This window comes from Furipterus horrens, unplaced genomic scaffold (assembly GCF_987537825.1).
Source record: "Furipterus horrens unplaced genomic scaffold, mFurHor1.1.pri manual_scaffold_10, whole genome shotgun sequence".
Lineage (NCBI taxonomy): Eukaryota > Metazoa > Chordata > Mammalia > Chiroptera > Furipteridae > Furipterus > Furipterus horrens.
In genome coordinates this window covers 19,113,515-19,129,302 of record NW_028327180.1, presented here as the reverse complement: position 1 = coordinate 19,129,302, position 15,788 = coordinate 19,113,515, and the positions used below count along the sequence as shown (strand labels likewise).

The following is a 15,788-nucleotide window of genomic DNA, read 5'->3' as shown; positions in this document are numbered from 1 at the left end:
ATGCCTAAATTTGATTAGGATTAGTGATGAAGGCTTTCAGATTGTCTCAATTCTTCTAGGCAACCCAGAAGTTTCAAGAAAAGAGCTACTAGCAAAAGATATTTAGGAATATTATTGCAAAATAAATTAGTACAAATTACATATAAATGTTGCACTGAACTAGCAATTTAAATAATTTGCTTTTATTTTTCACATCTTTAGTCATCTCCAGGGAAGGCTAAAGGAGCTTGGGCACATTTTGAGGTAGAGACGTTATTCTTCGAATTAATAGTCCCATGATTAAGAGACAGTTATCTTTAGCTTTTCAATATACATAATTTTACTTTTTATTTTTTTTTAGCAGCAAACCAAATTTAATAGTACATTAAAAGGATCATGTACCGTGATCAAATGGAATTCTTTAAAATTCACGGATCAATAAATGAGATAAATCACAACAGAGAAAAAATATGATTATCCCAAAAGATGGAGGAAAAACGTTTGACAGAATTCACTATCCTTTTGCAATGCATTGTGGATAAAGAGAATATACCTTAACACAATGTCATATGTGAAAGCCCACAGCCAACATCATGCTCAGTGGTGAAAAGCTGAAAGCTCTTCTTCTAAGATCAGGAACAAGATCGGGGTAACCGTTCTCACCACTCCTATTCAGCATGATCCTGGAAGTCCTAATGAGAGTAATCAGGCAAGGAAAAAAAAAAAAAAATGGCATGAAAACCAGAAAGGAACAAGTAAAATTGTCTCTCTGCAGATGAAATAATCTTACATGTGAAAAATCATAGATTCCACCAAAAATTGTTAGAAAAAAAATTCTATACAGTTGTGATACAAAATCAAGAAACAAAACATCAGTTGTGTGTTAGCATGCTTAAAACACACTATCTGAACAAGATATAATAAAATCAGTTCTATTCGTGATAATATCAAGAATACTTGAAAATAAATTTAACCAACATAATGATCTGTACAATAAAAACTATAAGACACTGATGAGATAAATGAAAGAATAGAGAAATAAACGGAAATATATTCCATGTCCATGGATTGTGAGGATTTGTAAAATATTTTTTATTGATTTATTGGAGTGACATTGGTTAATAAAATCATATAGGCTTCAAGTGCACAATTCTGTATAGATCATCTGTATATTGTATTGCACGCTCACTGCCCCAAGTCACGTCCCCTTCAGCCTCCATTTATCTCCTTTACCCTTTCTACCCCACTCCCGCCCCCGTTTCCTCTGGTAATCACCACACTGTTGGCTGTGTCTATGAGCTTTTGGTTGTTTAATCCCTTCACTTTTCACCCTTCACATGATTTCTTTTTCAGAATACTCTAAGTTAAGGGTCGGTGGATAATATTATCCCACTTGGCGGTTAATGGATTAATATTTTTTTCAATTTAGAAGACAGTGAATACACACTGTGCTTAATTTTAGAAGAAACAACACTTTTAACATACTGATTTAATCATGCAGTTGAAATGGCAAGATTTAAGGGGGAAATTCATATATTTAGTTGCAAATATTCATCTGGCATTACATTGGAAATGGGGGTTGGCTAAGTAAGTTTAATACATTTTGGGGTCTTTGTGTATTTGTAAAAAAGGGTGTTGAACAGATAACCTCTAAGGAACCTTCTGTTTTATACTCTATGGGAGCGATTTTCACCCCTTTTCATCTCATGGCACACATAAACTAATTGCTAAAATTCTGTGGCACATCAAAAAAAATATTTTTTGATTTGACCAAATAAAAGTTTAATTTTGATTCTCATTGGACAGCTAATTGTTGTTGTTGGTTGGTTTTGTTTGTTTACCTTGACCATCTAAAGGGAAAGAGGTCATTGCCCCTGACTAAATAGTCATGTAGTGCATGTTTTAAAAATTCTTGCTGCACACTAGTTGAAACTTGATACTCTATGGGATGAGATTCAGTTAACATCAGTGGACTTTGAATACGGAAAAGATGGTTCTTAAAGTCTAGATTTCAGCTAAGTTACCCCTCAAGCCCAGGTCCTTCCTGAACCCTAAGATTTGGAAGCTTTGGGATTGTTAAATTAATTAAACAAGGAAGGAAGCCTTTAGCTTGAGGTGGCTTGAATACCTTAGCAGTTTAGTAAGCCTGAAATGCTTCAAGATTAAGAGATCAAACCTAAAAACCATCTATCACAAACAGCCAATTTAGGCTTTCTCAAATAAGGCAACCACTTAAACTGTGGCCAATCAAATAATTTCTTTGCTCTGCTTCCACCTCTTCTTTATAAAAATTATTCCCCCAGCTCCTGTGGGTGGTGGGCTCCCAACTATTTCTGGTTTGGCACTGCCTGATTCAAATCAATTACTGCTCCAATAAACTCTTATTAAAATTTTTACCATGCCTCAGTTTATTTTTAGTAGGATGAAGACTTAAATTTCAGACTTGCTCTTTTTTGTGCATTTAAAAAAGATAATTTGTTTTAATAATAGAGAAGTTGGCTATTCCCCTGCCCCACACTCCAAAATTTCCCAAATCCTGGTTGTTCAGCCTTTATCTTCCTGGCCACTTTCCCCTTAAAAATTTGTCAAGTGTTGTTTTGGTGATTATACGTATTATGCCCTTAAAAATATGCTAAATAGGGGTATATATATATGCTCTTGGTGTAAATTGGCAAAATCTTTCTTGAAAGCCAATTGGCAATACATGTCTTATAAGTGTTGGAGGGCTCATTTTCACTTCTAAGCATCCAGCCCAAGGGAATAACCAGGTAGGAATACAAAGATGAATGCATGCATGTTAAAGGATATTCGAACTATAGTTAGTAATGTAAGTAATTGTTAACTAAAACATCTACCTTCAGGGGAGTTAGGTGGTTCTCTGCAGTACTTATTGACTTGGCGAATGATTTTATCTCCATTTTTTAAAGAAATTAACTTCTAATTTGAATGAATATGAATTATTGATACTTAACAAGTAAATATGGGGGGCAAAACCCAATTTATTTATTAAAAATTGTGTATTTATTCTCACATTTAAATTTCAGTCACTTTCAGAGTACTCTCCGTTTGATGCAGTGCACCTATCGAGACATTTTTTCTGCTGCTCAAAACAGTTTCTGAACTCGTTGAGTCTGATGCCTTTTAGTGCTTCTGGCGATTTTTGTTTCACCTCTTCTACATGGGCAAAAGGTCTCCCTGTGAGGACTTTTTTCATCTGGGGAAACAAAAAGCTGCTGGGGGCGAGATCGGGTGAATAGGGAGAGTGGGGCATGAGGGTCATGGCAATTTTTTGGTCAGAACCCGCTGAACACTCAGCACAGTGTAGGCAGGTGTTTTGATAAATCACACATCATGAAACGGACAAATGCATTGAAAAGTCTTCAAAAAAACTCACCGAGGCTGAACGCAGCCTCCCACAGCTCCAGCTGGTGCGCTGACAGAACACTCACCTGGCAGGGAAGCATGTCCTGCAAGGCGCCCGCCCTCCAGAAGATAATTCTGGTTCTTTGGGGGTCCCCACTCATATGCCGTTGGCTAATACGTTAATTTAGTTCTTTTGTACATGCACCCATGACTCAGAATCACGAATATCTTTAGTTTATTCTGAAAAACCATCAACCCATGAAACTGCTTAATTCCTTAGCTCTACAACTGTTGTTGAAATGTGGTTAAACTGGACATATTCCCCAAAAATGAGAGAAAAAAAACCACCACCTTACTGAGACAAAATAATTACAAGGGACAGAAATATCATCTTTTGTCATTCTGAAGTTTAGAAATGACAAATATGTCCTCAGAATTCCCAAACAGCTGCATATTTAATTTATGAAGAGCCAGAGAAACAAGGGTCTACAGCAAACACTTTTAATAAGAATACAAAATTCACACCAGAGGCACCTTCTGGGGAATGTAAATGAAATATCACAAGTAGTAATTCTGCTGGAAGAATAAAATAAGGCTCTCTCAGAGTACAAATATACAGGAGGGAATGATTTAAAATAGGTTTATGATTTACAATCACATTACATTGTATTAAGCACTGAAAACAGGCGTATTATTTAAAAAGCCAGCTAAAGACATTTGAACATATATAACAAATCTTACAGTCCACAAAGTTCATGTATAACAGTAATTTTAAGTATTTCATTTCAACACAAGAGAAATGAACGGGCAAAGAAATACCTCTTAAACTATTAATTTATGTCTATGACAAAAATCAAGAGGACTTACATTTAAAAAGGCTTACATTACTGACCGAACCACACAGCGGACACGCCAACCACGTAACGCAAAACCAGCGGCGCTGGGTCACCACAGCAGGGCTAGCCTTTCCATTTCTACCCTGTCCCCGCTGCTCCCACACTGCCCGCACGCTGCCTTTCCGTTGCTCGAATGAACCAGGTGTCTTCCCATTCCACAGAGGAATGAAGAAAAACCACACGATATTCAAAAGTTAATTTCACCTTGAATCCTAAATATGGTTTAGCGAATACAGAGAAACCCAACATTTATACACAGTGCTCCTTCTCAAGGAAGGAACAGACAGGTCAAACATTATCTGAAAGGGGGTTCCTTATGAATTATGTACATTGGTTGAATGAGAATTACTGTATCTGAGAAGGCACATATCTGTGATTTAAGGCTTAACCGGTATTGTTACATATGGAAATCAATGAAAGCTGTCTAGGAATTCACTTCTGTCAAAATGAATTTTACCCAAAACCTAGCTTTCTGAGCACAGATTTCTACTCTAGAAACCATTGAGAATTTCTATTTCCAAGACCGCGTGTCCAAAAATATTCTCTTAAGCAGGTTTCATCATGAGTCAAAAGATTGCTAACATAACCACCCTATGACTTTGGATGATGCATATTCATAAGCTCAAAAGCCTCATAGAAATGACAGTGTGATTCCCGCGTCTTAAAAAAAAAAAAAGTCTAAACAAAATTACAATGGTACAGATTAATTTTTAAGAAGATATTTGCCAAAACTCCACAAGCCAATCAGTTATTCATCAGAGCAGCTGCCTATGTGTGGATGATGCAGGAACACCAAATAATTTTACTCTGTAAAATAGTTTCTTTTTTCTTTAAGATAATACATGAAAACGAACTCTTAAAGATGTTTTAATATACTCTTTTACAAAATAGCTGATGTTGATACAAATCATGTAAACCTCCCTTTGGAAAAGTTACAACTGGCCCTCATTCCCAGGACCAAAAACCTTGAATTTTTATCTGGTCAGTGCAAATCTATATAAGGTGTTTTCAAACTACAGAAATAGCCATCAACCCTTACAATACAAAAGGACTTCTCAAAAAGGAAAATTGCTGTGTTCAGATTATAGAAATTATGTTTACATTAAAGCCACCCACCTTCCCGTCAAACTTAACAGTTCAATTGTTAAAGTATGAAAAAGGGAAAAATTAAAGCTGTTTGTGTGAGAATCTCTACCATGGTTGTTGCCCCTTTTCTCCCAACTTTGCTTAATTCTTATTAGACTTGTTTAGAAATATACCCATGTGACTTTCTTTCTTTTTTTGATTTCCAGGAGTGATTTTACTGTTCTTCAAGCCAAGACGGGGCATCCACTCCAGGCGTTTTCAATTTGATATGGAACTGTTTAAGGGTCTGTTCAAGCTGTTTCTGATTCCCAGCAAAGTAAGCAGCAATGGCATTGTGGAAAAGCACCAGCTGGTTGTGCAACACTTTAACCTGTGAACAGGGCAGAGTACAAGACCAAGCATTAGCACCAACGACAATGAAATATAAGGTGAGTTAATACATGCCTAAAATAGAGTCTTTCTCCTCAGGAAAAGTTGTTTTAATAATGCAAAGTAGTTCACACACACCAACTATACATTGTTTTGCAGGGTCGCTGAGCCTTTGTTCTTTGATGACTTTGAATTTCCCTAAAGGGGACAGGTCAGTGTAAGAAGCTAAGTATCTACTAGCATAGCTTGCTTTATTGTGGTCAGCTTCATTGCACTTCACAGATGTTGCGTTTTTTACAAATTGGAGGCAAGACCCTTCACCAGCAAAAAGATTATGACCTGCTTCATTGTGGTGCTTTGTAACTGAACCTGCACTATCTCTGAGGCATGCCTGTACTCTGTAAGCCATTTTCAAACATTATTGAGGGCATTTATCAACAATATCATTAAATGCGCTGCCAAACTAAGACTATTCAAAATCAAATATTGAACAGGGAAATTTATATATAAATAATTACTATATGATATATGCTCTATACCAAGTATGGACATCATTAAGGCTAAACTTTATGTAAAACTAGGCAAACTAGATACTTTTAAATACTGTAGGTTCTCTGCAAAGAATCAAGCAAGTGGCATGAAGTTATTTCCAAATGCTTATTACTTGTAATAATATCAGAAGTATGTTTTAACCAAGTAACACTACCTCTATGAACCTTTCTTAAAGAAATCATCAAAGCATCACAAAGATTTCTAAATAAAGCTTTTTTCCCTGGGGTATTATTTGTAAGTACAAAATGTTCAACAGTAGAGAAAGTATAAAATACACTCTGATTTACCCACCCAGTGAAATAGTCATTAAAACTGAGCTTTAATAGTTTTTAACGATGTAAAAATGTCTGATATATGATGCTGAGTGAAAAAACAGGACATAACATTTTATATATGATATGACACCTGTATTTCCTATATTATACACACATATATGCATAGTCTCTTCAGCCATTTCTTCATCCATCTACCTCTATAAAGAAAATAACACAACATATTTATACTGGATAGTTTTGATTTGTAATGTCTTTATATTTAAAATTAAAATATTATACAAATAACATGATATAGCTCTTGTATCAGGCACTGTTCTAGGATATGAGAATAGAAGGATAAGTAAGGCATATGGCATCAGAAAATGATAATTAATATGATTAATGGGCAGCAGAAATACATTGGGTTAACTTTCTAAAAAAAGAACAACTACCCAGGTACTCGTGGAGAGAGCAGGGTCTGTGCGAGACACGTTGGGGAACACCGAGACAGGAGAGCGTTAACGGCCCTGCCCTCTGGTTCTGAGATGTGGAGGGTATTTCAGGAATGAAGAGCCTCAGCCTAGGGACACTTATTAAGGAAACAGGATAATCACAGGAAAAGCAGGTTTCTAGATGGCAATTTAGGAGATGAACGAAATATTCTCTTATAGTGGACTTATAATAATGGACCCAGAGAATCACCCCTCTCGATATCCACATGCTTGGGGACTGCTCCACAGGCCCAAGGTGGCTGTCACTTGTGCTAAAAGCCCAGGACATAAAACCTAGATGTAACAGCCAAGTGCAATTCCAGCCTCTCGCAGGATGGAATTCTAACCAATAGGTCTGGAATTTCCTGATCCATACTAGTGAGGTGATCTGCCTGGTAAGACCCCTTCCCCTATAGGTAAGTGTCCTTGCCTGAAACAATCCACTCTTAAACTCTTAGTCCCAACTCTTTCCGCCCATAAAAACCTGCCATTTTGCACACCCACTGGAGCGCCTTTCAGTTGCTAGATGGGATGCTGAATTGCTTAGTCAAGCCCATTAGAGCTCTAAATGTAATCAGTTAATTTTTTTTTTTTTTAAACAAATGAAAGTTTGCTTGGCTACATAATGTTAGAAAATGAGGCCTGCCCTTGCTGGTGTGGCTCAGTGGACTGAGCGCCAGCCTGCGAACCAAAAGGTCACCGGTTTGATTCCCAGTCAGGGCACACGCCTGGGTTGTGGGCCAGTCTCTGGTTGGGGCTGTGCATGTATATGTGCGAGCGAGGGTTTTCTCTCTCACACTGATGTTCCTCTGCCTCTTTTTCTCCCTTCCTTCCCCTCTCTAAAAGTAAATAAAAAAATACAATCTTTAAAAAAATGGAAATGAGGCCTGATAAACAAGAGCTTGCCCTCTTGGGCTACTGCCACCACCTCGCGAGGAAGCCCAGTCTGGCCTCCTTGGGGACAAAGGCCCACAGAGAGAGAGGGCTGGCCATTCCAGCTGTGCCCAGCACCCAGAGGAACCCACCTACCCAACTCACAAAGCGGTGGCAAATGAAGTCCTACCTGTTCTAGGCCACTAAGTTTTGGGTGTTTCATTATGAAGCAAAAGGTAAGTGGTACCTCTGTGAAGAAGGTTAAGAATGCAGTTTCCTAGCAACAAATAGGGTTTTAGACAACATAGCAAACAGGAGGAAAATCTAAAGGTAGAGGACAGGCTTGGAAAGGGAAAAGGCTAAGTTGGGTGATAAAAGTAAATGAATAAAAAAAGGCCTGTACCTGGGCAGAGTAGGAGTTGGGGTGGCTGGGATCTGTGAGAGCAATGAAAAGAGAAAGCAGCTAGGAATTAGAGATTCAAACAAGAGAGGCAAGGCTGCTACTGACCAGTCCCAAGATCTAACTGCAGTTTTGGAGTAAATATAATAGTACCTCTGAAAACTTTTACTTCCAATTTCCTTGGAAGACCTGCATTAGGCAATAGTTTGACATTGGTCACAGCCTCCCCAAATCTGTACTTGTTATTGACCTAGGTCATTAGTAAGATATCCCCATTGTTAGTACTCTTCCTTTATAGAAGGACCAGAAAGAGCTTTGTAATCAGGAGGCATGTGTGTGTGCCAATCTTAGTTGTACCACTTTCTCATGTCTCTACGATACCAGGCACGGTTACTTCTGACTTCACTGGCCAAGGTGTTTATCCGTGTATCAGGGATGCATTACTAACTGAATTTGCAGTGCTGTTGTAAGGGTTAAAGGAAATGAGATACGACCTACCACGCTGTCTGACACAGAACAGTACTCATTCAATTTCAGTGGAATCTAAGTTTACCTATTTGACAGTCAAATCTTTAAACGACACTGACTTTTCTTAGTAGAATAAAATTTCATATATTTAGAATCTACTGATTTGGAATTTGTAAGAAGACTGTAATATTGTGATTTATAATAAGAAAGATATAGTTGATTTTATACTCATTCCTGGAAAATAGCTCCTAAAATCCTTGTAATTTCTAAATGATAAGAAGATGGAAACATTTTTTTATTACAATACTTGGTCTTTTGCCCTATTTCTGAAACAACTGCAGAGCTATAAAGGTGAAAGGAGTATTTTTTGTTATTTATAATAAGCCCTCTCAACTATACCCCACTTTAGATTAATGAGATTTCTGGAAAGCCCCAAGAGAACCACAGGATAAGGGTTAGTTTCCAAGAGAACTAAACTGTGATCAGAAGACAGGATCTGCGGAGGCGAGAGGTGCTACAGGCGGAACTACCTACCAGTGGACAGTGAGTTAATCAGTCATGCCTATGGAATGAAGCCTCCGTAAGAATCCTGAAGTACAGGGTTTGGAGCACTTCTGGGCTGGTGAACACACCCACATGCAAGGAGTGTGGTACGCGCCAAACGCCGTGGGGACAGAAGGTCTTGCGCTTGGGAAGGACCCTCCGAACCTTGCCCTATGTACCTCTTCATTCGGCTGTTTTTGCATCCTTTAATTTTTGTAATGAACTGGTAATCTAAGAAAACTGTTTTCTGAATTCCGTGAGCCACTCTAGCAAACCACTGAATCTGAGGAGGGGACAGTGGGAACCTTTGATTTACAGTCAGTTGATCGGAAGAACAAGTGACAACCTGGTCTTTCAACTGGTGTCTGAAGGGGGGGATGGCGGCGGGTGTCCACAGTGTCAGAACTGAGTTGAACTGTCGGACACCCAGCTGGTGTCCAGAGACTCGGAGAGTGACTGATCGGCGTGGGGAAACGCCCAAGGATCTAGTGTCAGAAGTGTTTGAGAAGTGTTGTGAGTATGAAAGAAGAAATAGTTATTTCCTTCTCAAAGCTAGAAACTGATGGGAAGCTTCCCTGGCGCAGTAAGAGCAGGCTGATGTGGAAGACGGGGAAGGCGGACAGGAGGCGCTGCTGCAGATGCCTTTCAGGCCTCCCCACGAACTGCTGAACAGGGAGCTGCACTTCTGAGACTGAACAGAGTTCAGGACAGCAGGCTCTCCTGGAAATGCACACGGGGAGTCAATACAGTACATCCGTATACAGATGATAGTCAAACCCACATGATTAGATAAGCTACTCAGGAGAGTGGAGAGACAGAAAAGAGATCCAAGGATTGAGTCATGAAGAGTGAACCTTGACCCTTACACCTCACGTCTCCAGAATTTAGCTTGAAATGGATCAAAGGCCTAAATGTCAAAGCTAAAAGCTACAAAAGTTTTAGAAAAACACAGAGGAAAATCTTAATAATCTTGGGTTTGTCAAAGATTTTTTAGTACACACAAAGCATAAATTGTAAAAAGAAAAATAGGATCTTACCAAAATTAAAATATTTTTCTCTTCAAAAGACACATGAAAATGAAAAGGCAAGCCACATATTGGGAGACAGTATTTGCAAAATATGTATTAGTCAAAGAAACTGATGTTTCAATACATAAAGAATTCTTACAGTTGAATAAGATAAAAATAATAAAATGGAGAAAAGACCTGAAGAGGCATTTCATCAAAAAAAATATAAGACGGCAAGCAAGCCCACAAAGAGAGGTACTTGACATCTTCAGTTACTAGCGAAATTCCAATTAAAATCACAACGAGATGCCACTTACACACCAGCCAGAAAGGTTAAAATTAGACTAACCGTACTTTATTGGTGAGATGGGAACAAGTGGATCTCTCACACACTGGTGGTGGGAATGGAAAATGGTACAACTGCCTCGGAAAGTCTGCCAGTTTCTTCAAAAGTTAAACATGAACCTATAATTCCCACATGTATGTGACATACAACCCAGCTCTTCCACTCCCAGCTACTGACCTGAGAGGAATGCGTGCATGTCCACACACATAACTGTACATGAATGTTCATAGTAGCTTTGGTTGGAATAATCTACAAGTGGAAACAACCTGAATGTCTATCAACGGGTGAATAAATTGGCATTTCCATATAATGGAGTATTACTCAGCAATAAAAAGAAATGAACTACTGATACACACAACATGAATGAAGTGCAAAACACTGTGCTCAGCAAAAGAAACCAGAAAACAAAGAACATAAACTGTTTAATTCCATTTGCATAAAATTTAGAACGTGCAAACTAATCGACAGTCACAGAAAGCAAAAAGGTGGCTTGAGAAAATTTTCGGGGGTGATGAATATACATCTTGCTTTGGTGATGGCTTCACAGGTGCCTGTATATATCACACCTTAAATATGTGCGGTTACTCGGGTCAATTACACTTCAATAAAGCTAGGGGAAAAAACAATGATGCTTAGAAGACTGGTTATCCACCACCTGTAGAGAAAACTGGATTCCTAATGCACAGAATATAAATAAAATATAGCTAAACAGGCTCCAGGTGGATTTGGAATTGTGAAAAACAGAAATATCTAAAACTTTTGGAGGAACACATAACCAAAACTCTTACAACCTTGGGTTTGAAAAGATTTCTTAAGTAGGACACAAAGGGCACTAACAAATAAAAGATAACTTAAGCTACTTGAAAACCTTCGGTTTGTCAAAAGCCACTGCAAAGAGGGTAAAATCACAAGTCACAAATGGTATAAGATATCTGTAACACATAACCTTACATAAAGCTATATGAAGAACTTCTATGGAACAATTTTAAAAACTCCAAATAACCCAATAGAAGTATGGGCAAAGGCATGAACTGGCATTTTATACTGGAAGAAATACGCATGGTCGATAAATAGGGAAATAAAGATGAAGAATACACAAAAGAATACCATTTTACTCACTTTGTTTGCAGAGGATGTGGATGAAAGGGAACTTGTATACACTATACACTGCTGGTGGAATGTAAACTGGTACATCCACACTGGAAAACAATTCAGCTTTACTTTATAAAGCTGAACACTCACAAAGCCCTGAGGCACAGTCAGGAACAGTGCGAATGTCCTTTAACAGCAGAATGAGTAAGTAAAATGTAAGGGATGGGAGAGGTAAGGGGATGGGTCAGGGAAGGAACAGAAAGATGGTAATATTATTGGTAATGTTCTAGTTCTCGGGTTGGGTGGTGGGGTCACAGATGTTCATTATATTATTATGCTTTACAGTTTAAATATGCATTACATATATTATTTTGTATGTATATCAAGTGTTATTTTTTAAGATAAAGAAAAATAATGAAGCTTTATGATTCATTTCAGATACAGCACTAAAAATAAGACTATATCTACGAGTTAACAGATATAAAAGTGAAGCTAAATTAGAAAGTTTCAAATAATCTTTCCAGATTCTAATTCTCTCTATAGCCATACAGCAATCATGTCTACCACCAAGACATTCACCTATGATTGTAGTGTCTGAAGTAATGGACCACAGAGAACTCAGGAAAACTCCTAGTCGTCCCTAAAATACAATGTTATAATCCTCATGAACTCATATGTGATGCATTTTGAATTTTTGCAAACCACACAAAATTTCCTTCTCTAAAAATGACATTTTCTGGATCAGGAGCAAAGTAAATTACAAATAAATCATTTATTAATTATGTACTTTCCTCTGTCCATTAGTTAGATCATCTTTTTTGTCTGTAGAGACTCTTGTTAACTGCAGAAGGAAGCTTATATAGCTGAGGGGGAATAAAAGAGCCAGGAAAATGGGGTCCATTCCCATTTCTGTCCCAAGTTTACTCTGTGCTCTCTCTTCTCACTTGCAGAATGAAAAAAACTGAATTAAGATAATTTTTAGCCCTGGCTGGTGTGGCTCAGTGGTTGAGCATTGGCCTGTGAATCAAAAGGTCACTGGTTCGATTCCCGGTCAGGGCGCATGCCTAGGTTGCAGGCCAGGTCCCCAGTTGGGGGTGTCCAAGAGGCAACCACACAGTGATGTTTCTCCCCCTCTCTCCCTCCCTTCCCCTCTCTCTAAAAATAAATAAATAAAATCTTTTTAAAAAAAGATAATTTTTATGATTCCTCTCTACTAAAATTTCCTGAGAAAAATAATTGCTTTCTAAATAGAGGTATACATATATCTGGAAACTTAAGAGAAAAACATTACTCCTATTTATTTTTAAGGATAGAAATTAGCTCTTCGTTTAGATATTACGTTCAACTGAAAGTTTATGTACCAGCATTAACTCATCACTCTTCCCTATTTAGAGGTATTTTTTAAAAGACATTCCCACTACTAAGTAGCCAGCCTGCATCACAAAGTAATTTTCCACCTTGCTCTGCTAATTATTTGGCCTTCCTTGTTTTCCTACTTTGGATATTCCTCGGCTCCTGGAATTACAGAGCAACTCGGGTGCTTCTCTACAGTTAGTGTGAAATGCTAATTTTCAGAAATCGTCGTCGGCAGCCGTCCGTCTCGAGAGACGATGGTGTAGCTTCTTAAGAGTCTATCTGCACGGCCGAGAATGGCTGTGCAGTCCGACTCGGGAGTGACATGGTATCTGTCTCCTCCCATGTTGAATCGACATCTTGCGATGACGCTGAAGCTACAGAGCCTGGGCAGGGTGATATGGAGGCTCTGCTGTTGCCCATGCAGCAGACCCCCCCTCTCTTCGCAGCTGAAGGGTCCAAGGGAAAGACAAAGTCAATACAGCTTGGCTTCAGGTGCGCCGCAGGAGTTGCCGGTGTTGACTACAACGTCAAACCGCCTTAGGGACTCCGGCTCCGGATTTTCTGTCGGGGTTTACTCCCTTAGCCTTTCCCCTGAAGAGGTATGCCGCAAGGCAGCGGAGGTTTTTTGGAGTCAGAGTTTTCCTTCTCTGATGTACCCTGACTGGACGATCGAACCAGCGACACTTAGCTCGCAGGCCGACGCTCAATCCACTGAGCTAAACCAGCCAGGGCTAATTTTCAGAAATAGGTTCTAGCCAATTACTTTATTGCTCTTGGGGTCACAAACATTTTTTGACATGAATTTTAATCTCCGCATTTTAGACTTAGAGGAGACAATAAAAGCAGAGTACAGTCTTTGATTCATGTATTGGGTCTCCAGAGAGCTGCTATAACAGTCCAGAAAATTAGAGAGTCAGAGAGAAAGTGGGAAGGGCATCATCAGACAATCTTCAGCTAACCTTACAAAGATCAATACAAGTCAGGTTCCCCACTCCCTGGGGTAGCTGACAAGGCCAACACAGAAACACACCTCTTCTGGTGGCTGGGGAAGGCTTGGTAGCTCATGAACAAAGCCTCAAACAGGGTGCATTAACTGTGTTTAAAACAGTCCCCCAACACCCAACGAAACTTAATCCATGGGAAACCAAGGAAAGAGGGTGTTTTTAGGACTGGCTTCTAGTTTTCACAACAAAATGACACAATACCCATTTTCACAAAAATATTCCCCCAGTAATTGTGAGAAGGTTGATGTTAAAGCCTTTAAAAGTACATATACACTTCACAGCAGTTCCCTTGAATAGAGATAGCCTTCGAGGATTCACAGATTTTTAATTTTAATTATGGAAATAAAGATAAAATTTCATTGTCACTTTAATCTCAGAAGCTATTTTACACCAAAACAGATAGCTTACCTCATTTTTCTATTAGACTGATTATGTAGGTATTATCCTAGTATAAGTTTTAGTTTTGGTAGTACGTCTTTTATCCAATCAAACCATTACTAAATAAAAAATAAAGGGAAATTAAACTAATAAACCAATTTTCAATGTGACTATACTTTCTAAATGAAATGAATTAAAAAATATTTTTTAAAAAAGCAAAAAATTTAGCTCTTCTGGCTATTTTTGACTAACTGATACTATGATACATATTTGTATAATGTTTTCAATGTAGATCAGACTGATATGCTACAAAGAATCCTCATAATGCTTTGGTTATTAAGAAAACATAAATCATTGCCAATTAAAAGGGAGAATTAAGTATCAGAGAAGCAGTTACAGTTTTAAAGATAACTAAATTTTGCATTCTTGGTAATGGCTGTGCTGTTGTCATCATACATAAGCAGTTTTAACAGGACTTAAAAGCATTATTTTAACTTACTTGGCTTGTTTATCAGGTTTACCTTACGAGGCTATTTGGTCTTAAAGGTCAATGTAGGAAAGCTTCTGGTTTCTCACACAGAACTGGCTTAAGGAGAGAGGAAGAAAGCGAGGTGGGGGAAAGGTCAAACCTACTTTTAGGCGATGCGGCAAAAAGCCAAAGTTTGAGGAAATATTTTAGAATCATTACACTTTTAAAATTTACTTCTATATTTATACTATAAGATCATGAGAAGCGATGAGCATACAGAACCAAAGAAACAGCCAAGTATTTCCGGTAGACTACTGTTTGATATGGTGGGTGGCATAACTTTTGTGAGGCACTTTCTCAGTGACAGGTAACATGTCACCCTTACATCTACTCTGTATAGTCTTTTATTCTCATTGCTTCTTGGACTTTTGGCTAAGATCAAGTGTATTCTCTCCATGTTACTGTTAAAAAAAGCAGATGCAGAAAGCTAAGTAACTTGCCTAAAATTAGAAAGCTAGGATGCAGATGAGCTGGGATTTGGGGAACTCAGGAATGTTTCATTCCAAGACTGGCCCATGTTCTTTCACCTAGTCTATCCTGCCCTCTACTCATAAGGCAATAAACATTTTGGAAAGCTTAAATTTTAAATGAGGTTTGAAACAAACAAAAAAAGGCAGGGCACTGAAAAGAAGGGTAGAAGCATAAAAAAAATATCCTTTAACCTTCTTCCTAATTTTGTCTCTGGCCCTGAAGTTGCATTTAAACATCCTCAGGACAAGGATCTAACACAAGAGTTGGAGCAGATGAAAGAAATAAGTTAATTCTTTCTAAAATTATAATAAACTTTCATATAATCTTTTCA

At 38.2% G+C, this 15,788-nt stretch overlaps 1 protein-coding gene across 5 annotated transcripts in view; it reads right to left on the bottom strand.

Moving 5' to 3' along the window:
• Positions 1–422: 422 nt before the first annotated feature.
• Positions 423–15,788, bottom strand: part of ARFIP1 (ARF interacting protein 1) — an 86,056-nt gene continuing 70,690 nt past the window's right edge. For 4 of the 5 annotated variants that reach the window (XM_090288836.1, XM_090288837.1, XM_090288835.1 and 1 more), the window contains one exon: positions 5,098–5,694. In XM_090288836.1, coding sequence (XP_090144962.1) covers positions 5,539–5,694 — 156 coding nt within the window. In that variant the 3' untranslated portion in view covers positions 5,098–5,538. Of the gene's footprint in view, positions 672–5,097; positions 5,695–15,788 lie in introns of those variants that run through there. The other variant, XM_090288838.1, reaches the window with a different exon arrangement.